The sequence below is a fragment of the Cololabis saira genome, chromosome 6, assembly GCF_033807715.1.
Source record: "Cololabis saira isolate AMF1-May2022 chromosome 6, fColSai1.1, whole genome shotgun sequence".
NCBI lineage: Eukaryota > Metazoa > Chordata > Actinopteri > Beloniformes > Belonidae > Cololabis > Cololabis saira.
In genome coordinates this window covers 6,620,911-6,648,387 of record NC_084592.1, presented here as the reverse complement: position 1 = coordinate 6,648,387, position 27,477 = coordinate 6,620,911, and the positions used below count along the sequence as shown (strand labels likewise).

Sequence of the window (27,477 nt, the reverse complement as noted above, 5' to 3'; positions counted from 1 at the left end):
ACTAGAATATGGTGTAAAAGTTAACTTATTTCAATAATTCAACTAGAATTTGGTGTAAAAGTTAACTTATTTCAATAATTCAACTAGAATTTGGTGTAAAAGTTAACTTGTTTCAATAATTCAACTAGAATTTGGTGTAAAAGTTAACTTATTTCAATAATTCAACTAGAATATGGTGTAAAAGTTAATCTATTTCAATAATTCAACTTAAAAGGTGAAACTAATATATTACCTAGTCTTATTACATGCAAAGCAAGATATGTTGAACCTTTATTTGTTATAATTTTGATGATGGAATTGTTTATTGATTTCATAAAATATTCTCTAATTTATTTTTTATTTGGGGTTTTCATAAACTGTGACCCATAATCAGAGAGCAGCGTCTTGCTGGTGCAGAAACTGCTGCACGCAGTGACGAACACTGGCTGATTTATGGTTCCGCGTTGCATCAACGCAGAGCTTACGGGGTAGGATACGCGGGAGCGCGAACGTACGGTGCGCGTCGCCGCGTACATCATGCAGCCACTTCTCGGCGAACACACGTTTTCTGTTCGATTCGGGTAGTGGTTCAGTTTGGCGTCTCTTTGTAGTTGGTGGTGGTGGAACGCCAAAATAATTACTTAATGGCGCTTGCTTCTTGGACATTTTGACGAGACGTGACAGGGTTTGTTCAGTAAAGCTGATTCTTACCTCTCTTCCTGCCCAACCCACCGCCGCAACGAGCATGGAGGGGGAGTAAGGACGCGCTGTGATTGGCCAGTACCAACTTTGAGTGGCGGTTCTGGGGAAAAGCTCTCCCAATAGATTTTTTAATATTAGTATTCTGGTCTGGCCACAACCAATAATATGAGCCCCAGCTGTTGGTACGCAAAAGCGCTTTGCAGCACAAGATTGACAGCGCACTGTGGATTTTGACGGCGCATGCGCTCTGGCGGACCACTTATGTGCAGCCCTGCTTATATATCAGGCATCATTAGCGCATTTCAAGGCTTCAAATCTTCAGCAGCACTTCAGTTCATTCCATGGTAACATCGACCAGGAATTTCCAAAGGGGACTGAACTTCGCAAGCACAAGTTGGTCACTTTGAAAGGTCAAAATGAAAAGCAGACACAGTTGTTCCAAAAATTTACGAAGCACTCAAAGAACGTAACGCTTGCATCATATACACTTGCTTGGAACATCGCACGGGCAAAAAAGCCATAGGTACAATGAAGGGGAGTTCTGATTGAATCTGATTGGTTGTTAACTGCATAATGAGCATATACCACGACTTTTATTCTAAAGTCTTATCACAGCAGATCATTCTGCGTCAGGGAAGCAGCAATGTTTCCATGACAACAACCAACTGTTACAGATTTTTTGACGGTTACAGCAGGTAGCAAAAAGTAGCTTGGGTTAAAGTTTATTTTTTATTTTCGTTAACAATTAATTATGCATGTTGACGGTAAACTTTGATCTCCGGGGAGGACTAATGGATGAATGGATTGAGGGGTTCCTGTCTCCGGAAAAAAAAGACGAGCAACAGACGTCATGCGGAGCTACATCTGGAGAGGTTGACCAACTCGAGAAGGAGAGAAGTGAGGCCAATACAGGTAAACAGACCAGGTGGGCAGTGAGATGCTCTGAAGACTGGTGCAAGGATAAAGGTGCGGCCGTGGACTTTCAGACAGTGTCTAAAAAACAATTATTTTTTTTCTCAAAGTTATGCGCATCGTCGAGGGGCGAAACGCACATTTTTTTTTTTGTCTAAAAAACAATTCAATTACATTTTAAGAGAGTTTTATGGCTGTCAAAAACTTCAAAGGTGAACTCTATGGACTGAGCAGCTACATCGGTCTCACGCGCAGGACTCAACAGATATGGTGAATGAACATATAGGAGAAGCAAATATCATTGGGTATGTTAATATACTGAAATAACTGGATGTAAGAAAATGGAAGAAACTACATTTTCTGAGTTTTATTGTCCTTTTTTTAATTCACGTGTCTGTGGCAACTTTCAGACAAATACTCCAAAAAACTCCAAACTCCAACAAATTACATTACAGTTAAAGAAAGATATGTATACATCTATACATATATATATATTGTCACCGGTCCTGTTCATAATTTTTATGGATAGGATTTCTAGGCGCAGCCAGGGGCCGGAGGGGATCCGGTTTGGGAACCTCAGGATTTCATCTCTGCTTTTTGCAGATGATGTTGTCCTGTTGGCTTCATCAGACCGGGACCTCCAGCATGTGCTGGGGCGGTTTGCGGCCGAGTGCGACGCGGCAGGGATGAGAATCAGCACCTCCAAGACCGAGGCCATGGTTCTCGACCGGAAAAGGGTGGCATGCCTTCTCCGGGTGGGTGGAGAAGTCCTGCCTCAGGTGGAGGAGTTCAAGTATCTCGGGATCTTGTTCACGAGTGAGGGAACAATGGAGCGTGAGATTGACAGACGGATCGGTGCAGCGTCCGCAGTAATGCGGTCGATGTACTGGACCGTCGTGGTAAAGAGGGAGCTGAGTCGAAAGGCGAAGCTCTCGATTTACCGGTCAATCTACGCCCCTACCCTCACCTATGGTCATGAACTTTGGGTAGTGACCGAAAGGACAAGATCGCGGATACAAGCGGCCGAGATGAGTTTCCTCCGCAGGGTGGCTGGACGCTCCCTTAGAGATAGGGTGAGGAGTTCGGTCACCCGGGAGGAGCTCGGAGTCGAGCCGCTACTCCTCCACATTGAGAGGAGTCAGCTGAGGTGGCTTGGGCATCTGTACCGGATGCCTCCTGGACGCCTCCCTAGGGAGGTGTTCCAGGCATGTCCCTCCTCCCTAGGGAGGTGTTCCAGGCATGTCCCACCGGGAGGAGACCCCGGGGAAGACCCAGGACACGCTGGAGAGACTATGTCTCTCGGCTGGCCTGGGAACGCCTCGGACTCCCCTCGGAGGAGCTGGAGGAAGGGTCTGGGGTGAGGGAAGTCTGGGCATCTCTGCTGAGGCTGCTGCCCCCGCGACCCGGTAACGGATAAAGCGGGAGAAGATGAGTGAGTGAGTGAGTATATATATATATATATATATATATATATATATATATATATATATATATATATATATATATATATATATATATATATATATATATATATATATATATAATACAAAAAGCAAGATACCTTTTCTATGGGCTACGTTTCTACGTTTCTGTTAAAATATTCACATCCCATATACTGTACAATGTAATCTTTTCTCGCAGTTATTCACAGTTATTATCATGAACATGCATAGGCTGCACATGTAATGTGCGTCGATCAGCTGATTGGCTCTCTCTCTCTCTCGGTCTCTCCTCTCCTCACTCACGTTGTTTCCCTTCAATGGAGGGAAATTTGAATTAGGGCTGATAGTTTTATTTACAATCAGAAAAAGCAAACTTAAACTGATCGACGAGTTCTCTAACTAGGCTATATGGAGGGCGCAGCACCTGTAGGCTGAACTACACACACGTATACACTCACTACACACAACAAAGCGTAGTGATGCACCGAATATTCGGTAACCGAAATTGTTCGGCCGAAAATAGCAAAAAAACACTTTCGGTGTTCGGTGGAATAAGTGGGGAAAAAACCGAACAATTAATAACGGCGTGTGATGACGCAATCAAACAGCGAACAGCGTGGAGTGATGGGCGTGCGGTGTTAAATGCAGCAAACATGTCAGCATGTCAGATCATTACTTGGATGTGGGGAAAAAGCAGAGGACACGAGAAATGACCCAGGCTGAGTTGGATTTGGGAAACCGCTTGGTGATGGAGACGGTGATGGGACACAGCGCAGGAGATAGGGAGCACAGAGAAAAGGGCCCTCTTCTCTTTTTTCTGATTAAATGCATCCGAAATAGACAAACAGGCGATCTATGAGTAACTTCAATGAGAAATAAAACACTGAGAGAATATGGATAAAGGGAGGTGCAGGATCCAATCAAATAGGTACCGTATCTTGTTCCGGCAGGATCCGGTGTCGTGCCAAAAAGTGATTGCCTGCCAGAATCTGATTTCTCCCCTGAAAATGGGTCTTTTTACCTGCCAAAAATTGATTGAAGGCCAAATACAGTTAATGAAAGGTTGTTTTTACCTAAATATGATTTGATCTCATTCTTGAGCTTCATAATACAAACACTAGAGCTCACAGGATTGCTTTTAACTCTTTTAAAGGACCATTACGACACAAAATAGGCATTTCCACCTGCCAAAAATTGATTGAAGGCCAAATACAGTTAATGAAAAGTTGTTTCTGCCTAAATATGACTTGATCTCATTCTTGAGCTTCATAATACAAACACTAGAGCTCACAGGATTGCTTTTAACTCTTTTAAAGAACCATTACAACACAAAATAGGCATTTTCACCTGCCAAAAATTGATTGAAGGCCAAATACAGTTAATGAAAAGTCGTCCGACAAAAGTCCAGCTCAAAGCGGCGCGGCGCGCTGCATCGCTCGCAGCCAGTTTGGACAGTCCAATAGAAAATAAAGCAATGGAATTGTTTTTGTCGCTGATGCTCGCTCGCGTCGCATGCAGTTAGGACACGGTGTAACAACGCCAGCATAGAAATGAAATCTCACTGTTCATTTTATGCAATCTCTCTGGCGTATAATAAATCCTGTGTATCATCATAAAAATAGCTAGTTTATGCCTTAGATTGTAAGAACATTTATGAACTTGCCTACAAATGTAAAACAATCCTCTTAATGTAAATCAATATGGAGATCTCGTTCCCACCTACATCTTAAATTATCTGTAGCCTATTTATAACAGAAAATTCAACAAAAATGTTGTAGATCTTAGATATCATTTTTTCATTGTTCTGTTCCTTATTGTTTAATATAATATCAATTTTTGATGATGTATGTTCTTGAAGAGAACCATTTTCAGTATTTACTACGTGTCTTATTTGAAAAAATCAATATAAGTGGGAAGAAGGTAATCCATATTTCCGTTGTAGCTGATCAAATGAAAGAAATGTCCCATTTTCAAACAGATGACATAATTCCTGGATACCTTTATCATACCAAAATTTAAAGGTGTCATCCTTACAGCATGTAATACTTGGATTCTTCCAAATTGGGGAAAAGAGAGAAAGGGCGATCTTATAACCTAACAGTTTATGAGACAATTTCCAAATATTGAGACTATTTAATATAACTGAATTCTTAGTTATTTTATTCACTTCTTTAAACTTACTATATGGTAAATGTTTCAAGCTGTATGGAAAGATATCCAAGGTTTCTATTATTTTCCATGAGCATGAATTATTTAAAAAACTTTAAATTGAGTAAGTTGAGATGACAAAAAATAATAGTAAAAGTTGGGAAGTTTCATGCCACCAGATTCATATGGTAAATATAACACTGACATCCGAACACGTGGGGTTTTAATGTTCCATATAAAGGAAGAAACTAAACTTTGTATTTTTTTAAAGAAAGATTGTGGTGGATTAATTGGAAGATTTGGAAATAAATATTAAAACTTGGGCAAAACAGACATTTTAACTATGTTAACCCTTCCCATCCGCTTTAATTCTTCTGTTATTTTATTAACTAATGGAAGATAATTGAAATTAAAGGTATCATCCAGTTTTCTAGGTATAAACATACCCAAATACTTAAAGCAGCACAACGTAACTTTCAGCTTTTCTGAGTTTGGCGGCATCTTGTGGACAAAATCGGTAGTGTTTTACCAGAAAGAACACTACGTTTCCCATGAGCACCAGCGCGTACTGCCGGAAAACTCCTGTCCCGTCGCGTGCATTTGTTTTGATGAGAGAAGACAGGACGCTTTTCTGTTCCACCAAGTGAACAGAAGGAACGCAAAAAAAGATGTTAAACTGCTGGAAAGGAACTGGAATTTACCGGGATACCTTAAACAAGGAAGCCAGGGAGCAGTATATGGAGAAAATAATGATTATTAACGGTCTGGATCCATATGAAATCCCTAAGAGATCCCTGAATCCCTGAAGAGCCATTTGTTTCAATAAATTTGTATAATAGTACAACATACAGTACATGTTTTGTATCCCTCTTACTTCTCTTTTCTTTTTTTTTGACTATATTATGTTGAAGAGGCGTGAGCAATATTTTTGTTTTCCTCGTGAGATTATTTTTTTCCTCTGCAGCTACAAATAGAGTTAATATTTTTTCCTCAACAAACTAGTTTTATCTGAAGATTGGGGTTATTGCTCCGCAGAGAGCTGGCCAGCAACTGCGTTTAGCTGGAGAAGTGGGGAATAAAACCCGTGTTTTGATCCGACGCCCGTCTGTGTGAGTGTTTGTGGTTTAAGGCTGTTTATGGTTCTGCGTTAAATCGACGCAGAACCTACGGCGTAGGGTACGCACCGTACGTTGCGCGTCGCCACGTACCCTACGCCGTGGGTTGCGTCGATTTAACGCAGAACCATAAATCAGGCTTTACTGTGTGTTTGGTCGTTACAGCCGCGATCAAAGCGAGCCGACGGCTCTTTCACTCTTTTACTTTGTTATATCAGATACTTGGCCTGCGTGGTTCTGCCTCTGAGCAGGAAACCGTTGAAAAGTTAAACCATTAGGATCTTTTCCCCACGTCTGTTGTGTGGAGCTGCTGCAGCCATAACACAGCAACAGCTTCTGCGGAGCTCTGAGCTCCACGCCCCGCCCATTTTCGTCTCGAAGTGACGTATGCCGTAAAGCAGTCAAAGTCGTAACGATTTGTAGTTTTTTAGTGTGGCAGGGTTCCTACCATGCTCCTCAAAGTTACATAGTGCCAGTGAAGGTGATACAGACCCCTCAGACCATGACAGAGGTGTCATTAAACCTGTTGGAAGTTGATGTACCATCACAATGACTCTGGAAATATGATATTAAGGTGGAAAAGTTACGTAGTGTCGCTTTAATACATTTAATTGACCATTTCCAGTTATATTGACCCTTCAATAAAGTATAGTCGAAATTGGAAATTGGCATTATCTCTGTTTTGTCCCAATTAACTTTAAAACCTGATAACTTCCCAAATTTTCCAAATAATGCTAAAATACACTACACCATTTTCTGATGGATGGACGGAATTATAACCCTGGGGGAAGAAGATGTGTATATTATGTTGTTGTTTTTTTTAAAAGTCTATGTAACCCTGTGCTGGAACTGTAAAAGCATATTTATACTGAAAGAGGTTTTCAAGAATTCAAGTTGTGAAATTCACGAGTCTCTTAGCAAGCCCATTGCTGGACAACAGGTCAGCTGGTTCATGACAGTGAAAGTGAAAGTATAAAATGCTTTATAAATGGACACACTGCTATTTGCTGCACCACACCTTCAGTTTCTTCCCAGCTGCAGGACATTTGTACTAAAGGTAGGATTCAACTTTTTCAAGTTGTTCAACTTTTTCTTCTTCCACTGTTTTAACTTATCTTTAGTTGGTATTTTCAGCGGGAGACTCAGCTCATGTGCATGATTAATAAAAAGCTTTAAAGCCTGTTGGGTTTGCTTTTGTTTGCTCTAACACCAGTTTAGATCATTTACAGTTTTTAGAAAATAAATGTGTCCATAATGTGAAAAGAGGACGAAGAGAAAGAACTAAGATGACTTCAGTGACTGCTTGTGTTTCTTTCTTTCTTTCTTTCTTTCTTTCTTTCTTTCTTTCTTTCTTTCTTTCTTTCTTTCTTTCTTTCTTTCTTTCTTTCTTTCTTTCTTTCTTTCTTTCTTTCTTTCTTTCTTTCTTTCTTTCTTTCTTTCTCTCTCTTACATATCCAGTTGTTGCAGCTATGGGAAAGAAACAATCAAAACGTAAGTAAAATGTATACGACCATGTATTTAAGATGTGTGTGCCAACAGTTTCACTGCTATTCTTGTAATCTTTCCCTCCCAAATACAGTTAAATACTGCATGTTTTTTCAAAATAAATGGAAAACCGTTTTTTAGGAATTATCTGACTAAATCTTTGCATTTCTAAGCAGCAGCACCGGTCCCTAGTCCTCCCCCACATAAGTAGAGAGCTTGCTTCTCCCTCCCTCGCTCACTCCAATGCTCCAGGAAAACATCCCCCACCCTTAACTCTCTGAAGCTCCTTCCTCTCCTCCTCCCCCTTTGCATGTGCACGAGCATGAACCCGCCTCCTGTTGATCCAAATTTGCTATGGCCACAGCTGCTCTGCTCTGCTCACTTAATTTGATTTAATATTTATAAGGTGGGCAGCAATGGCTTGTTGAGGAGATGTTAAGCAAATGTGACAAAATTGTGATTGAAATTGTGTAGAATTTTAAGCCAAATTCAAATTCTGAGTACTCAAGAATACTTTATAGTGAAACTGAAACAGCGTGGTTTGATATCTTTTTTCCTACCTAAAATTCTTACATCTGTTTTGTGTTTAGGTCCGACCCCACCACCTTCCCCATGTAAGTGATAAACATCTCGGTCCATGCAGTACACACACACACACACACACACACACACACACACACACACACACACACACACACACACACACACACACACACACACACACACACACACACACACACACAAACTGAGTGTGTACTGTCGCATGACTTTAATATTTTGAATTAACTGAATTAATTGCTCCTTTGTCAGTATTGAGAGGTCCTTGGAGACAAATATCGTGGGGGTGAGTACATCTTTATTTTTATACACTTGCACGGTCTTGTCTTTTTATGTTTATTTCTAAAAAATCAAAACAAAAAAAGAGTCATATTTTCAGCTCCAGCAGTGTGGCTCACTGGCTGGCCCTGCCATCATGTTTCACTGAAATATCCCATAGTTGTAAAACTGACAGAAACCATGGAGTGAGAACTCTTGGATGGATCTGTTTTAGTGCACAAAGGAAAAAACAACACGCCTCTGACGCACAAGCAGACACTTTGAGACAGGATGTGTTACGCCCCTGTAAGGGAAATAAAATGAAGCGAGAGACGCTGTTGGCTTCATGTTCAGACTGTAATGAACAGGCAACATGCAACCCCGGAACACAAGAGCAATCAAGCAGAACACATTTATCAAAATAGTAGACTACACTACGGGTTTCTCTGGACAAAAAAAAAACAACTACGCAACAACAATGCATCTGGAGAAATAAAGAAAAACTTATAAATATTATATTATATATATTATTTCAAAATGCCTCCTTATATGGAGGATTTTTTGTGCCAAAATTGAATAAATAAATACATCATTAATTAATTAAAATTGGAATGAAATATATCATTAATGAATTAATTAAATGTGTCATTAATTAATTAAAATTATAATTAAATATGTCATTAATTAAAATACAATTCATTTTAAGTAAAAACATATATTTATTGTTTCAGCATTTAATTAATTAATGACACATTTAATTAATGATTTCGTGTTGCTGCGTAAGCGCATGAAATGTAAAACTGTCAGTTTCACTCGTCAAACTCAGTGGGCGGGACTAACGTGGATCCAGTGGAATCCACTGCTTTGGTCTGAAACTGGAGGTAGAAGAGGAAGCCTTTCTAAACATGGCAGCTGTGAGTTTGGATGATTTTCGTGAACTTTGTAGAGAGTTGTTGAGCGATATCTTCGACCTTGCAGAGTTTGTGGAAGCAGGACCTGCTGACCCCGAGCATGTAGCATGTAAAGAGTTGGGACAGGCCCAACCCATATTACTGATCAAATCCTCAACCTAAATTTAACAAAAGTTGGCACAGCAGGGAAAATGTTCACAAAAGCATAATGAAGTGCTTTATAACATCGGTTCAAACTAGTACAGAATATCAACCCTTAATAAGACCCTAACACATTTTAGAATGTATTCTATTTTATACATTTCTGCAACTGATGTCTTTAGTGCTCAAATGCAGTGAACACTTTACTGTATCACCTTTTTAATGTATATTATCTAAAAGGCAAACTCACAAAACCAGATGTGTGTTGTTGCACTGCTCTCACTGTAGTGTTATTTTATTTTTGTAAAGGATTACATTTAATTTTTTATAATCATTTTCCCACTAAGTACAGTTTACATTCATTTTTCAGATGTACAATGGAGGGTTTGCTGTTATTCCATTTGCATTTATGTATGTGATATTTACCTAGTAAAATAATTATGTTGACCATGTTTGGTATATTTCTTGGAAGATTATCCATATAAATTAAGATTTGGTTGGAGTCAACAGCTCCTGTTTGGAGGTGCAAACACCAACAGAGCTGTTCTATCGGTACAAATGTCTTTAAATGCTACTGTTCTATCAACACTTTCAGGATTGAGAGATATTGAAGTAGTATATGAAATAAATGCTGGTTTTCAAGCGCTTTAACATGACTATGGGCAAAGAATAAAGATTATGTTAAATGTTTTTGTAGCAGGGCGAGTGCTACGGGGCCCGATCGACAGGACAGAGAGGACACGGGGTTTCAGTGCAGAACTCCTTTATTTGCAATCACACATGCACCAACACCTCCAGCCAGCAGCAGCTTCGCAGGAAGACCTCTCGCTGCTGTGCAGCCACACCTTATGAAGGCAGGCAGGGTGGAGAGGTTGATGGGCCCACCTGTTCCCCATCACCTGATCACCTCAACCCTGCCACACACCCCAATCGCCAACATCAGGCCGGGGTCCATCCGGCCGAGCCAACTCCCCCCCCGCCCCCCTCGGAGCGGGAGAGGAAGCCCGGAACCGCCGTCTGCGCCTCCGGGCCTTCCCGGTTCGGCCGACCACCGGGAACGGTTGGGAGGTTGCCCTCGGCGTCGGGCCGACCGCCGAGCGGGCCGCTCTCGGGACTGGGCCCAGGGTGGCCTCGGGCCAGACGGCATCCGCGGCCGTGGCCGGGGTGCGTCCAGGACCAGCCCCTCCCCGACGCAGCACTGCTCCGGCCGCTGGTCCGCTTCTGGAGCTGGTGCGTCCAGGACCGCCTCCTCCCCGACGCAGCACTGCTCCGGCCGCTGGTCCGCTTCTGGAGCTGACGCGTCCAGGACCGCCTCCTCCCCGACGCAGCACTGCTCTGGCTGCTGGTCCGTCTCCGGAGCTGGCGCGTCCAGGACCGCCTCCTCCGTGACGCAGCGCTGCTCCAGCCGCTGGTCCGTCTCCGTCTCCGCGACGAACCTCAGGCGTGGCGCCGGGGTGGGTCGCGCGGCGGGTCCCGCCGTCGCTGGGGCTGCCTCAGGAGCCGTCGTCTGGCGGCCTGCAGCCTCTGCCTCCCGGCCTGTTGGCTGCAGCGCTAACAGCGCTGCCGCAGCGAACCTCCGGCGTGGCGCTGGGGTGGGTCGCGCCGCGGGTCCCGCCGCCTTGGGAGCCGTCGCTTGGCGGCCCGCAGCCTCTGCGTCCCGGCCTGCCGGCTGCGGCGCCACCAGCGCTTCCAGCGCTGCGAGCTGCTGCTCACCCGGGCCCTGGAGTAGGGCTGCTAGGTCTGCCATAGCTCGGGCCAGCGCCTCCAGGGCCCGCTCCGTGCCTCCCTCCTCCATCCTGTCGGGCCCCACATTGGGCGCCAGTGTAGCGGGGAGACCTCTTGCTGCTGTGCAGCCACGCCATATGAAGGCAGGCAGGGTGGAGAGGTTGATGGGCCCACCTGTGCCCCATCACCTGATCACCTCCACCCTGCCACAGTTTTCTATCTCTGTCAGTGTTGATATAACATAACAAACCAGGGTTCATAATACTTTCTATAATTTCAACAACTACAGAAATTAATTCTGTCACTTAACCAGCAGGAACTCACTGCATGCAGCAGAAGTTTGTTATGGAGCCATATCCGTTTTGTTTTGTTGACTGCCGGGAGATCCCAAGACAGGGAAAGATCTCAAACTGTGTCCTTCTGTTCTGGTGTAAGTTCTTCATGTTCAAGCTAAAATCAAAATCACACAAGTTAGTACATTTGCCCAAACAATTTTGCAAGGCAAAGTTTTTTATGATACATACCAGTTTTATGATACTTCTGATGTGCAGATCAGGACAGTCTTCTTCAACAACAGTTGCCGTTTCAGGGTCCTCGTTACAAAGTACATGAACTACAGCAGGACTTAATCCTGTGACATTGGGGCCGTCATGCAGAAAGCTGTGGGCCAACATCCTTCCTGCAACCCGGAACAGGTCGCTTTCAATAAGCTCCTCTGATGCTGCTGGAACCAGATGGTCACGTTCAACCTCAAAAAGCAGTGTTCGGCCCATTCCTCCTGTAAAGTACCAAGGGAGCAGGGGATAAAGTGACAATTAACGACTGATATAGATTTAAAAATTACATCATATTAACCTTCAAAATAGTAAGAGACTTACCAAGATCTAGACTGAATGCAAACTGAAGTTTTGGATATTATTGTTGTCATAAAGTACCGTATCACTCCTTCTCCGACAGCAACATCACCTGAAACAAAATTCTGATAATAATTTTGGGGATTAGCGAAGTAGTTTTATGCTCCTACCATTTAGCTACACTGAACATGTACACACGAATAACACAGTAATGAGCCTACCGCAAGTACATTTTCAGTCCAACTCCTAATTGTTATCTAATTTAACACACACTTGTGTCCCGAGTCCCTGATTAGTAGCACACCTGACTAAAATTAAATGAATGAGCTTACCTTGGACAGGTGTAACGCTGCGTGATGCAGCAGCAGGTATCTGCTGTGACAGAGCCGCTGGAGCCGGAGGAGTTCTGCTCAGAGCTTCTTCAATTAAATTTGCTGTTTCTCTCAGCAGCTCTGGGCAGGATTTTGACATTTTGTACACCTTGCTGTACAAAAATGTGTGGTTAGAGGACCGAGTCTTCAGTGGTGGCCAATAAAATTTTGGAGTAGAGTATCCAAACCAACGTAGAGGTGAATAGCGCAACCTAATGTATCGAATGTGTTCTCAGGCCAACAATCCATTATGTGGATTCGATTTGCCTTGACTTGATGTGCAGGGGAACCAATGAGGTGTTTGGAATCCGCCCACTGAGTTTGACGAGGGAAACTGACAGTTTTACATTTCATGATCCTCACGCAGCAACACGAAATCATTAATGTGTCATTAGTTTATTAAATGCAAATTAAATACATTTCATAATTCACACGCAACACAAAATCATTAATTAAATGTGTAATTAATTAATTAAATGCTGAAATAATAAAAAAATGTTTTTACTTAAAACGAATTGTATTTTAATTAATTAATTACATATTTAATTCTAAATGTAATTAATTAATGACACATTTAATTAATTAATGATATATTTCATTCCCATTTTAATTAATTAATGATGTATTTATTTATTTAATTTTGGCACAAAAAATCCTCCATACTTACAATATGAAATAAAACACAAGAGTGCATCCCAACTGTTTAAACGGCAAGTTCTTCTGTCTCTTTCCAACACATATTTCCATATCCATTACAGATGCAGCAGGTAATGATGATGACTTACCTTCAGGACTTTTTTAAAAACTGATGGAATACCTTATAGAAGTATTAGAAGCTAGCAAGCATTGCTACGACTATCCTCAACAAATGCAAAATACACAAAATTATGTATTTTTAAAAATTATCACATACCCTTATTATTATTTGAATCCTTATTTAAGTTAAAAAGCATATTTCTGGACTGTGAGAGGAAGCCAGGGTACCTGGATAAAACCCACACATTGATGGGGAGAACATGCAAACTAAACAGAAATATTCCTGTCAGGCCTCAAAAAGCAGGAACCCTCTTCCTCAGAGGCATCAGTGAGACCCATGTTCAAAACTGTTTTATTAATTGATATTCTTTGTTTCTGCATGTCAACAGAGACAATGGGAAATATCTGAAGTACTTGAAGGACTATCAACCACAAAAGGATGAAATCAGTCATCTCAGAATTTTGCTGTACGGACCAGTTGGTCCTGGAAAGTCCAGCTTCATCAACTCTGTACACAGTGTTGTCAGAGAGAGACCAGCCATCCCAGCGTCAGCCAGCAATATCAACTCTGACAAAAGTCACACAAAGATGGTTTGTTTCACCATTTGAAATAAATATGCCTTCTGATCTGGATATTTTCACCATACCTGTATAGCTAATTTACCTAATTTAAACTAGAAACTACAACAGTACTTTTATATACTGTAATGCACCCTAAACAGCATTATTGTTTGAAGATAGACTGGATTTTTGGAGCTGCTCTGATGTGCACAGCCAGGACTTTGTTTGACAAAAGAATTTACATCATTAACTGTCTGATTAAGACAATATGATACCTTTATGCAAAACTCAGAAGCCTTTCATCTCTTTTGATCCTATGTTTCATTATGTAAAAGCATGTTAAAAATAATTTGATCTTACTGAGTTGTTACAACCACAGATGAACGACATCTAACTTGTTTTCACTGTGGCATAATTTTGTTCAATAAAAAATGAAGACAAAAAGGAAGATAAAAAAGAGGTTAGAAAATATTTAATATCTACATTATTCAATGGGGATGCGTCAACATCTTTGGGAATTAGATTATTTTCTTTCAGTGTCAGAGTTTAATAAGAAGGTATTTATATCGTTCTCTGTGTTTGCCTGACTCAGATTAGTTGCTGGAAGTAGATTGCTACATCTAACCTCTGTGAAAAACACATCTTCCTAATAACTCTAAAATGCTTTTATTTACATTTTATTGTGTGTAGAAGAAATTATATAAAATGAGTTCAAAATATTATTTATTATGTATAATGTATTTAAAGGTATTCTCCCTGATCTCGAAGAGCTAGCAAGAATTTTGAAAGAGGCACCTCTAAGCCCCGCCCATTCGGTCCGAATGATACGGATTGGTCCAGGTCCAGGAAGGGAAAGAACCAATCAGATGCCTTCATTTTAAACCACGCCCCCCCGCCCTGTCCCATGCGCGCACTCGCTTCCAGCCCGACGTGTCCACTTCCCACGGGTCCTCCTGGGCTCACAGTGTCCCAGTGTAACCCCCCCCCTCCCCTCTGCCACGGAGCCCAGTAGTTATTTCCAGAGCGGGTCGGTCCCGCTGTGTGTGACCGGGGAGCAGAGCCGTTAGACCGGGCTGCTGCTGCAGGACTCTCTGCCCAGCAGCAGCTCCTGCAGCAGCAGGGACACGAAGAGCCGCCGCAGCCGTGAAGAGCCGCCGCAGCTCCGGCTCGGAAGCTGTATGGGGTCCGTGGGGATGTAGGCGTCTCCATCACGGCGAGAGCGGAGAGCGCCGGTGCACGGCACGGCAGCGCGGCTGGCTCTGTTGGCACAGCCAACAGAGTGTTGGCACAGCTACGCCGTAGGGTACGCCGTAGGGTATGCCGTAGCTCTAGAGCCTGCAGCGCACCGCAGCGCTCCGCCACCCGCACCGGCGCTCTCCGGGATGGAGACGCCGGTGGGCAGGATGCACGTTTGGGTGGGCACAGCCCCCCCCTGCCCCCCCTAAAACCAGCCTCGCTTACAGGTGAATGAGACATGGGGTAGTTTTGCTGTAAATGTGCTGTCCAAAATGTTTAATAATCGTATGCGCGTTCGTGTTTGTGGGGGCGTGGCTTTGGACGGAGCGCTCGTGGGTGGGGACGGCGGGGGCGGGGCTTAGAGGAAGCGCCACTTTCAAATCTTGCTAGCTCTAGGAAGTTGCATAGAATAACTTTAACTGGCAGGGTATTTGCCTCCAGCAATACTGTTGACGTGCAATCAGTGTGATAGATTACCGTATTGGCCCGAATATAAGACGACCCTGATTATAAGACGACCCCCTCTTTTTCAAGACTCAAGTTTGAAAAAGGACTTTTTGAACACCAAATTAATTTTTTTTAATACAGAAAATAATTACAGTACATTTGAAACAAATGATTACAACAATATATTTGAGAGAAAAAGCATGTTATTTTGCCTCATTCAAATCATCATCTTGAAGTTTGCATCATAACTTCTTCCACCCACTTTTCTCCAGATTTTCGCTACGTTTCTCCATTTTCTGTTATCTCTTCTCTTATTTTCTTCTCTTTTCTTTCTTACCGCTATTTTTTATTTTTCTTCTTCGTGCTACCACTATTTTTATTTTCATTCTTCGTGACAGGGGTTGGCTTTGGCCTGGGGAGTTAAATTCAGCATTGGCTTTAAAGATATCTGGCGCCATCTAGCGTTGTGAATGGGTATAATGTCTAAACCCCGAATGTAAGACGACGCCCACTTTTTCAGTCTTATTTCAATGCAAAAAACACCGTCTTATATTCGGGTCAATACGGTATAATTATTAATAGTCTTTGAAAATCCTGCATAATAAAATGTTTATGATGAGTTAAAGGGCCACTGTCCAGCACGACTACTTGGTGTAGGGTGGGGTTTTTTTTGTATGTTTTGTCACATTGGGATGAAGGATGTGAACTGCTCCAGCACCTTAGACACAGAAGTGAGGAGGTTGTCACACATTTTATCTCTAATGAAAACAATCTTATTTAGAAAAAGATATTTTCTGTATGAGTTGATTTATTATTCGGTGTGTTATCTGAATAAACATGTTGTTGCCAACCTTAAGCAGTGCTAACACAAGTTTGTGGTGGTTGCATCATAAGTTGATTTTCTAAATTTCTGGTTGATCTTACAGTATGAAACCCATAAAATCCAGAAGGAAGGAAGAGGAAACTTCCACCCCTTTGTGTTCAATGACATGATGGGTTTGGAAGAAGGAGTTAATACATGTGACATCAAACTGGCTCTGAAGGGACATGTGAAAGAGGGTTATAAGGTTGTTACATACGTCCTTCATTTACTTTGTTTGATAAGGAATAATATGCTCTTATACAGTAGAAACCTGTTTAATTTTCCAGACTTCTGTACTTTTGAATTTCTGCAGTTCAATCCTTTATTTCCCCTGTCCTATGACGATCCGGGCTACAACTCCTCACCATCGCCGGATGACAGAGTCCATGTTCTGGTTTGTGTTTGTTCTGCCAATGCCAGTGAAGTGAGATCCCCCATTTTAGAAAAAATGAAGGAGATCCGAGAAGCAGCCACTGAGTTGGGTAAGAAAACATAAGACAGTAGAGGGGATCAGCGAGAGATGAATGTTGTGTGGGAAAGACTGACACGCACACGTGTTGCTTCAGAACATCCACTGGCTTATTTTATTTCAGTCTCAGGTGTAGATAAAACACTTCCTTGTTTACAATGCGCGCATTACACGTCACGTCGCATCCCAGAATAATCACACAGTCTCTTAAAGGACCGTAACCACTATTTAGCAACATACAGCAAACCCATGTATCACAGTGTGACCATGTTATAGAACATAACATTTTCCTCCCCCCACGAAAGAGCAAACAGCATACCACCCCAACTAACAACCAGCCCAAACATTCGTCAAGAAACTGAACATCTAATCAAAATATCAAAATGCACTAGGCAAAATCTGTGAAGACAACCGCTAGACTAAGCATGGTAAGTCGTGACATAGTCCTGCAAGGCAACAGGCCGAGCCCTGGCCCGCACCGGCCTCGGGTCCGGCACTACAACCTCCTGGCGTGGTGCTGCGGGGCGCGGGACAGGGGCGTGGGGTACAACCGGGGCCGGGGGTGGGCCCGGGTCAGTGGCCATGTTGTAGGGGAAGGGTGACTGGGCTCGCGCCGTGGCCAAGTGCTCAGAGAGGGGTGCTGGGACTTTCCTCAGCCTACTAGCATGCCACCGTGGTCCGTCGTCGAGCAGAAATGTGGCGGGGCCAAGAAGGCGACTGATCTGTCTGGGTTGGGACCAGAACGAGGCCAACTTGTTGCGTCGCTGCGGCCGTCGAGCCCTGACCCAGTCTGAGACCTGAAGGGACGGTGGCCTCGCCCTGCACTTCCTGTCCACCCTTTCCTTCGTCTCCTGCTGCCGTGCAGCAACAGTCTCTCAGATTCGGGCCAGGGAGGGCATGGGAAAGTCTCTATTTGGTGCTCGGAGCCTGTGTAATGGCAGTCCCAATTCTCGTCCGAGCATCAGAAACGCTGGTGACACAAGCGTGGTGGAGTGATGGCTCGCTCTGTAGTGCAGCAAGGTCTGGTTGAGTGCCTCCTCGAATGCACATCCTTGGGCCAGGTGTGCACGAATCCCGTTCTTCAGTGTTGCATTAAAACGCTCTACTCCACCGTTGGCCTGTGGGTGGTAAAAAGCGGTTCGGATGTGCTTGACACCCCTGCCGGCAAGAAAGTCAGACAACTCCGCAGATGTCATCTGCGGGCCATTATCTGTTGTTATGGCCCGAGGCACGCCCCAGCGGGCAAAGAGGCCATCCAGTACCCGAACAATGACGTGCGACGTCACCGTCCCCACTGGTACAACCTCTGGCCACTTAGAGTGGAGGTCATAAACGACCACCAGGAAGCGCTGGTGGTGGGGAACACCACGGCCATGGATTTCCCCACAGATGTCCAGCTGTACATGTTCCCAGGGGCGTGAAGGCCAGGGGAGCGGTTGCAGGGGAGGGGTTGAAGGGGGTCCGGTTTCCCCACTGACGAGGCACACTGAGCAGTCCTGGACCAGATGTTCAATATCGCGGTCGATGGCTGGCCACCACACCAACTCACGGCACCGCTGCTTGAGTTTCATGATTCCCAGGTGACCCTCATGTGCCATTGACAGGACACGTGCACGCAAAGTGTTTGGGACGACGGTGCAGAGCCCCCTCGAGACACACGTGTCTGCCCAGCAGGAGAGCTCGTCTTTCACCCGAGCAAACGGTTTCAACTCTTCCGGGATGTGGGACGGCCAGCCGTTTCTGATGTAGGTGCACAGCTTGGATAGTATCGGGTCTCTTCCTGATTCAGTGTTCAGTTCCTCCAGTGTGACTACTGGCTGCAATGGTGCATAGAGCGCTTGGATGAGAGCCGGTTCTTCATCGTGTGATGGTACAGAAGGGTTTGGGGCTGCGATGGAGAAAGGAGATCTGCCACCACGTTTTCCCTGCCCGGCGTGAAGATGAGGTCATAGTGGTACTGGCGGAGGCGTTCCGCCCAGCGATGGAGTCGGAGAGGCTTGTGTCCCGAACCTGACGTGGAGAGCACTGTTGTGAGGGCCTGGTGGTCCGTCCTGATGGTGAAATGACGGCCATAGACATACATGTGCCACCTCTCGCACGCCCACACACAGGCCAATGCTTCACGTTCACCCACGGAGAACCGCTGCTCAGTGGGTGTCAGGGCCCGAGACGCGAAGGCGATTGGCCTCTCCGTGCCGTCATGAAGCTGCGACAGGACAGCTCCAACTGCAGCAGTGGAGGCGTCGCAGGTGATGAAGGTTGGGCTTGAGAGGCTGAAATGGGCGAGGACAGGAGGCGAGGTTAATTGTTTTTTCAGCATGGAAAATGACTCAGAGCATTGTGGTGACCAAGCCCAAGACCCCCTTCTTCAGGAGCTGGCGGGGGGGTCCGTCGTTTGTGAGTAGTTGGGCAGGAAACGCAAATAATAAGCCGTCATTCCTAGGAACGATGCAACCTGTGTGGTGGAGGTTGGTTCAGGGATGCGTTGTATTGCGTCAACGTTGGATGAGAGAGGTGCAATGCCATCAGCTGAGAGGCGGAATCCAATAAAGTCCACAGTCGGTACTGAGAAGAGACATTTCTCCCCGTTCAGCGTCAGGTGATGTTTGGTGAGGGCCACAAACACTGTGTAAGCGGGCATCGTGGGTGGCTTGGTCTGGCCCATGCACCACAATGTCGTCCAGGTAAACTGCTGTCCCCGGGACCCCAGCGAGAATTGTAGACATGACCTTTTGGAAGCAGCTCCACCCCCTGCGGCTCTGGCTCCACATCCAGCTCTCCATACAACCCCGCTTCCGGTATCTCTAGCTCAGCCTCCAGCGCCACATTCACCTCTTCCTTCAGCATCCCTGCCTACTAATCTAGCATCTGCGAGTTATCAGCCTGCTCCTATAGGTGCTACTTTATATCAGGCACAGCATACACCATATGCAGTTCACCCACCGCAGTACTACCAACCTAGTGCAGCTTTCTCCTACCCTGTCCAGGCATCATCATACACCACTCCAGCCGTTACTCATTCCACTTCAGATCAACCACAACCAGCTGGTATGGATTTTTTCCTTGCATCATCCTACGGTGTTCCAAAACCTATGATCCCCTTCTTTGACAGTGATAAAGAAAGTGACTTTGCTCTACTGAAGATGGCCCTTGACAACTTGTTAAACTGTCATCCGCACCTGAACGAGCAGTACAAGTACCAAGTTCTCCTTGGACACCTGAAACTACCAAGTGCACTCCAGCTGGCCAAGGCCTACATGCACGATCCGAGGCCGTACACCGTGGCCATGCAAGCTCTACAGGACAAGTATGGGCAACCCCGTCAGCTTGTCCAAAGTGAACTGGGCGCCATTCTGAACACTCCAGCCATCAAGTTCGGAGACTCCGAAGCATTTGATGCCTTCGCCCTGTCTATCCAATCACTGGTAGGCATGCTTAGGACTCTGGAGGGACAGAACGGCTATGAATTAAGATGTGGATCTCATGTCGACCGACTAATGAGTAAGATGCCGCCAAGCTATCGTGATGGGTTCGTGGAATACTGCCTGAACCAAGGTATACTTCGGACAGATACCGACCAAACCTATACCTTACCTGACTTGGGCTCCTGGTTACAGATGAAATCCTAAGCGCATAGCAGGTCGAGCTGCTGCTCTCTACAACCACGAATCTCCCAAGCCAACAAATAAAGATCACAGCGGTTTCCATAAACCAAAAGAGAAACCTACAGCGTTTTTCCTCACTGCCAATTACGACCAAGGCTCCAAGGGACGATTTCCACAACCTAAGCCCTCATCTAAACCTAAACCTTACTGTCCCCATTGTGACACTAAAGAGCATTTCCTGAACGCCTGTACAGAGTTCAAGAAACTGAGCACAGGACAGATCGTGAAGTGGATAACTGATGGACAGCGGTGTTGGAAATGCGGACGATCTCACAAACCCGATTTTTGCACCCTCAAGCGACCTTGCTACACCTGCAAAGAGCAGCATCTAACAGTACTGCATGATGTAGTCCAGCAAATCCAGAAGAGTGTGCTCATGGTGACCACTCCGAGTACAAGGGTGTACTTAGATAGACCGAACAGGTCCACAAAGGTGATGCTGAAGGTCGTGAAAGTCCTTCTTCATAATGGAGATCGAGTACTAGAGACTTATGCAGTACTTGATGATGGATCGGAGCGAAGCATCATCCTGCCACAAGCCGTGCAACACCTCAATCTCACCTCAGAGCCTGAAACGCTCAACCTTCGGACTGTTCACCAAGAGGCAGTGCAGCTTCACGGTGCTTCAGTTGCATTTCATGTGTCCTCCCTGCCTAAACCTGGTGAGAAGTATCACATACGTCAGGCATTTACATGTGATACCCTGGGTCTCTCCGAGCACTCCTACCCAGTGACAACTCTCCAACGGAGATACAAACACCTCCGCAACCTACCTTTGCCTCACGTGGACCACGTCCAACCCCTTCTGCTTATCGGATCTGACATGCCTCATCTCCTGACACCTATAGAGCCGGTACGTTTGGGCCCACCAGGAGGACCCATTGCAGTCCACACCAAGCTTGGCTGGACTCTTCAAGGTCCCACCAGCACTGACCAAGTTCCTGCGTCAGAGCAGCAGTGTCTGTTCATCTCAACTGTCTCACAGACCAGTGAGCTCTTCAATAACATCGAGCGTCCTTGGCAGGTTGATACGCTGCCTTACGTGTGCGAGAAGCATGTAACCCGATCGAAGCAGGATCACCAAGCCTTAACCCTACTCCAGACATCCACTGTCACTGTTGATGGCACACAGAGATACGCTACCCTGCTGCTTCGTCGAGCCAATTCAACAACTCTCCAGGCTCCTATGGAGGCAGTGTTGCCGAGCCTTCGAAGTACTGAGCGGAGGCTCGCCAAAGACTCTGACCGTGCCCAAGTATACTGTCAGGAGATCCAGAAATTGGAGAAAATTAGCTATGTAGCGGTGGTGCCATCTGAGATAGCTACAGCAATCCCAGAATCGTGGTTTATACCTCACCATATGGTGCGGCATAACAACAAAGACAGGATTGTCTTTAATTGCTCTTACCAGTACAAAGGGACTTCCCTCAATGACATTCTTCTCCCTGGACCTGCCCTAGGTCCATCGCTGCTAGACGTCCTCATTGGGTTCCGGCAGTATCCAGTTGCTCTGAGCAACTGGAGGTACGTGGAAAGTGATCCTGCTGATGATATCACGCGGGGCAAGACCTTGAAGGAGCTGTCCCGACCACACCGCTGCCCCCAAGGCCCGAAGTTCTTGCGTCACACCGAGGATCATTGGCCAGCTAGCCCGTCAGCCTATCCAGAACCAGAGGATAGCGAACTGAAGAAATCAGTTTTCTGTGGCCACATGACATGCAATTCCAGTCCTCAACTCCCTGATGTCAGCACGTTCTCCACATGGAAGAACCTCATGCAGGCAACAGCACGATCCCTACATGGGGCGGCCGATCCAAGCTCTAGCTCACCTGAAGCAGCTGGTTACATCAAGGCAGAGAATCTCCTTCTAAACCAAGCACAGTTCGAGTCATTCCCGGAGGAGGTCAAGGCACTCATGTCTGACCGACCCCTACCAACCAACAGTCGTTTGGGATCCTTATGTCCCGAGTATGATAAGGAGACAGGACTCCTCAGAGTCGGAGGGAGACTTCGACAAGCTGAGCAGCTCAAATCGGATGCCATCCACCCGGTCGTATTAGACCAAAAGCATCCTCTGACTAAGCTCATCATCCAGGATTTCGAAGAGACTCTCCTTCATCCTGGACCAGAGAGAGTGCTGGCTGAACTGTGTCGCCGGTTTTGTATTCTGCGAGGGAGGGAAGCAGTCAAGAGGTGTCGATTGTTTCGGCCCCCTTTCTGTCAAGATTGGACGTCGGACAGAGAATCGCTGGGGCATAGTCTTCAAATGCATGACTACTCAATGTGTGCATTTAGACCTCCTAGAAAGCCTCCAGACTGCTGCCATTAAGGTCAAAGATCGGACCTACATCCGACCAGTAGCTCGCTTAGTCCAGCTCCCTAAGCTTGAAGAGGATGAAGTCGTGGATACACTTACCTGAGTGGCCTTTCTACCTTGGATTCGATTGTCCATGCAGACACTCGGGGGCGGCTGTGTTAGAAAGCCCACACTGCTTATGTTTACTAGTTCATAGTATTTTATATTATTCATTTTTCTATGTGTATATTTAATTGTCCTACGTTACTGGACTCACCAGACCTTACCAACGGTCCCTGAACGCACCACAACCGTTACGTTCCGACGCCGAAAACGAAGGCAGTTTACTTTTCCTTCATGTGGCTGCCGATAGATGGTGCTGTTTTCTTCGTCCGTTTTAACCGTGTGTAGATGCCTAAAGACCACAGTTAATTAAACTCATTTGACCTGGAAATCCGTATCCGTGTCCTTTAACTTGGGCACACATCCATACCTTGCCACTCTAAACCAGATATTTCCTGGAGACCCCAATTCTCCTTTTTACTATGCTTACATATGAATGATGTAAAGTGTGAAGATGTTGTGTCACAATGGTTTGCAGCTGCTTAAAGGTTTTAGTCCTGTCTTTAAAAAAATGGTGTGTTGCATTTGATTGATAACAAGTAAAGTGTTAAAATCAGCTCCCACAGATTTAGTCTTTTTTTCAGGTTTATGAAGCTCTACATGCTACATGAGTTTTATAATTACTCTTAAGATTTCTGAAAATTTGAAACTTTTTTTCCAATCCTGAAAGACCGTTAAGATTACAGCAAATAGATCCTAAATAATATTTGTAAAATATAAGAAAAACAGAACGGTGTATACATAAAATGTCTAAAACAAACTCCTAACAAACAGAAAAACCTTCATTGAACATTTATTTTGAAATATATCTAAAGAAGGTACCATATACACACTTTTGCTGAATTAATTTTCGGCCTCAAATGGCTTGCAAAACTTGATATCAGACATTTTCATAATTACATTGTAAGTATGTATAATTAAATAATACATTATTTATACTTCTGTCTAGCCTGAAAGCATGGTAATGCTCATGTTGAGCAAGTATTCATGCTAAAATAGACAAAAATACACCTCCTTATCTGCAGGTATTCCTCAACTGGCTGTTCTCACCCAGATTGATGAGGCGTGTGGTGAAACTGAAGAGAGCCTGAAGAACGTCTACAAGAGCAAATATCTGAAGAAAAAGGTCAATTTCAGCTGCAGTCTTTTATAATGTGAGGTCAGACCCACAGAGGTAAACATTGAATTTATAATAAAATGTTTTTCATTTTAATTTTAGATGTCAGATTTCAGCTCCAAACTGGGGATTCCAATGAACTGCATTCTTCCTGTGAAGAACTACAGTGATGAAATCGGCTTAGATGAGGATGTCAACACTCTGATCCTGAATGCGCTGAAACTGATGATTGACTTTGGCGATGACTTCATCAACAACAAACTATAAAGAGGCAGCGTGTTTTTTTGACGAGTGTCACTGCATGAATTATGGCTTTGCTTACCTACTCTGTCATAAGGAATCTATCAAACCAGCAACACCCACCAGCGTCCCATCAAATATTTAAAGGAGCCGTCTGTAAGAAATGGCCAAAACTGGTACTGCAGTCACTTTCCAAATATTGTTGAGCGGCGCGTACCCTCCCCCTCCTCCCCCCGACCAGAGGTTGCCAGGTAGGCTGCAGAATGCAGCAGGAACGTAGGCTGCCATGGCTGCGATAATTAGAGCCGAGCTGGCAACCCGGATGCCGCAACAATACTGACTTGGTGATTGGGAGATAGGTGGAGGGTGGAGCTTCAGAAACAATACTGACTTGGTGATTGGGAGATAGGTGGAGGGTGGAGCTTCAGAAACAATACTGACTTGGTGATTGGGAGATAGGTGGAGGGTGGAGCTTCAGAAACAATACTGACTTGGTTATTGGGAGATAGGTGGAGGGTGGAGCTTCAGAAACAATACTGACTTGGTGATTGGGAGATAGGTGGAGGGTGGATCTTCAGGCCAAAACAAAAAATGACAACATAAACATCAGTTGAGGGCTGCAACTCCTCTTTTTAAACTGGAATATCCTGGCTTGAGTGCTGTTTTCAGTGACATAAGTATTTGAAATGAACATGATTTTTAAATGTCTGTTGACATATCGGGGTCATTTTATGATTCGTTTTATTATTGCTCTTACATACAGCTCCTTTAAAATCAGTGTGGGATACAGTCCTGGCTGCATGACATACACCTCTTCTTGTCACATTTAAAATCTTTTCATAATTATAAAATTTTATATGTAAATATTAGTTCATTAGCTCCTCGACAGCTTTAAACACAGTATTATTTTTTTTTTAAAGTTAAGCAACATTTTTATACACTCAATACATCCACTGTACAACTTCTTATCTTATATTAAAATTATAAAGACAAAGATGTTGTTTTTGTCCTTTTTACTTTACAGTCATGTCTTGGCAGGTGCTATTCAGTGTTTAACATTGTGCACTAACACAATCTTGGTATGTTTCCATGAACAAAGGAGACTTTTGCTGTGATTATATTCAGCCTTGATCTTATACCAGCTTTATTATCACGGTGGTGTTAGTCTTTATTATTGAATTGACCAAATACACAATAAAACCTGCATACTAAAAATGGGTTGTCCATGATATATTCACCATTTACTTGCTGAAAATGGTCAGTATTGCGATGGGGTTATTGAAATTTGTGAAGGAGCAAAAGTCCAACAATGCATTCTTAGGTGATGTTTGAGATTCAGAGTCAGATTATTCACTTGGCTGCAGGCTGATCAAGAACTATCTGACCATCCACAATCTTCTGCTGGTACTCCCGCTCTGCACGTTTCCTTCGATAGACATCATAGAAAGTCTCTCTTCCTATCCTCACATTGATCATGATCCACTCCATGACACCTCCGATGCAAAAAAAGATGGGAAGGAACCTGTAGGAACCAAACTTTAAACACAATATCTATGCATATATCCAACGTTTTATTTTGAAAACAGGAAGTCAGGATACCTTCAGCCCTCCTCCCTTTGTTTACTGTAAAGTCTGCAATATGCTGCCCTTGAAATGTTGGAGCGGCTTGCTAAGAGTCGCACTGGACCCTGAGCAAATGAGAGGTTTACCGAGAGCAAATGACTGTGCAATATCCAACGTAAAACTAACGTCACTGCAGTAATTTACCAACGATATATTATGGCGTCACATGGTGGTCGCTGTCCCACTCTGGCCTGCGTATCGCCTGCAATTATGACTTGCGTGGTGATGCAGGTGTGGGATATTGAGAAGTCGAGGGACATGTCCTCGCTGTCCCCAGTGGAATTCACGCCTGGTGGATGCTTATGCAGTGCAGCATCGTTGCAGAGAGAGGAGCAATAAAACAAAGCTGCTGACAGAATTATTTACTTTCTTTATCAGCATGTGACAAAGAAAGTGAAACTTTTTGGACAAATGAACCACGTGGTTTATAATAAATCAGCCTGCCTGTAGTTTTAACAGAACATTAATTAATCATTTTTCACTGGCAGACAGAGTGAGCAGAATATCCTTGTCAGATTAAACATGACAAAGAGTATAATCGTAGTGTCCTTGGGCAAGACACCTTACCCACCTTTTTCTCAAGATTTTTTTGGGCTCTAGTGGTTCTTTATTCAAGTTGTACAGAGGAAGGGGTAGAGAGAAAGAATGGGGATGATAGGGGTGCGCAGGCCAGGATTCAAACCTGCAACCACTGCAGGAGGACAGTAGCCTCAGTATATGAGCTGCTTGCTTAACCCACTGCACCACCGAGCGGCCCAGTTGAAGGTTATTTTACCTGCAGCTTGAAGGGTTTTTCTCCAGGCACACAATATTGTAAGTGTTTGGGTTCGGGAAGTGGATGTTGCATGGAAGGTCACTGATTTGTAAGGACTCTGGACTTCCACCGGTGAGCTTGTACGGGACCGTGACGGAGCGGTCCGTGCCCAGAGCTTCACCTAAACAAATACCATCAATAGCAAGCACAGATGTTTCTGTTAGGTCTCTGAAAATATTAAAACACACAAGACTTCTGATAAATTCATCAGACTTTGCCAAACTTTTAAGATGTTAAAATAGATGTGACTTTGTGTAGCAACACCACTTCTGACCACATGGAGGCATCAGAACTACTGTGCAATACAGTGATAATAGACCCTTTTTCAGCATACGTCATGTAATGTTGCGCATCCATCTTGGCAACAGAAGTGGTGTTGTTCTCCAGCGACGGTGACTGAAACACGAGGTAGCAACTGGTTAGCAGTCATTTAACAAACAGTTCCCAGCATCAACATGTCTGGTTGTTGCGTATATGGTTGTAGGAATTGCTATTCCACCGGCGGACTGAAGTGCAGGCGTTTAAACGTGTGGACTGGAATGAGGAAAAAAATGGTCGTGTCTGCAGCGTCCACTTTATATCAGGTAAGGTGATCTATCTATCTTTGAATTTACAGGAAAGCCTTGTTTACATTAGTGATTGTATGATGTATGATAATAATCAAATG

At 44.4% G+C, this 27,477-nt stretch overlaps 2 protein-coding genes across 2 annotated transcripts; one reads left to right on the top strand and one right to left on the bottom strand.

Annotated features, from left to right (window-relative positions):
- Nucleotides 1-8,565: 8,565 nt before the first annotated feature.
- Nucleotides 8,566-25,576, top strand: LOC133446288 (interferon-induced protein 44-like; the record flags this gene model as incomplete). Its single annotated transcript, XM_061724298.1, has 6 exons — nt 8,566-8,627; nt 13,747-13,948; nt 16,528-16,668; nt 16,777-16,945; nt 24,042-24,142; nt 24,236-25,576. Coding segments are annotated over 6 exons (840 nt in total), but the record flags the coding sequence as incomplete, so codon positions are not given.
- Nucleotides 25,577-25,718: 142 nt separating this feature from the next.
- On the bottom strand, nt 25,719-26,256 carry LOC133446287 (ubiquinol-cytochrome c reductase complex assembly factor 5-like). The gene is made up of 2 exons (XM_061724297.1): nt 26,182-26,256; nt 25,719-25,909 (listed from the first exon to the last, which is right to left on the bottom strand). The coding sequence occupies exons 1-2, from the start codon at nt 26,254-26,256 to the stop codon at nt 25,724-25,726; spliced, it is 261 nt and encodes an 86-aa protein (XP_061580281.1). The 3' UTR covers nt 25,719-25,723.
- Nucleotides 26,257-27,477: the final 1,221 nt, after the last annotated feature.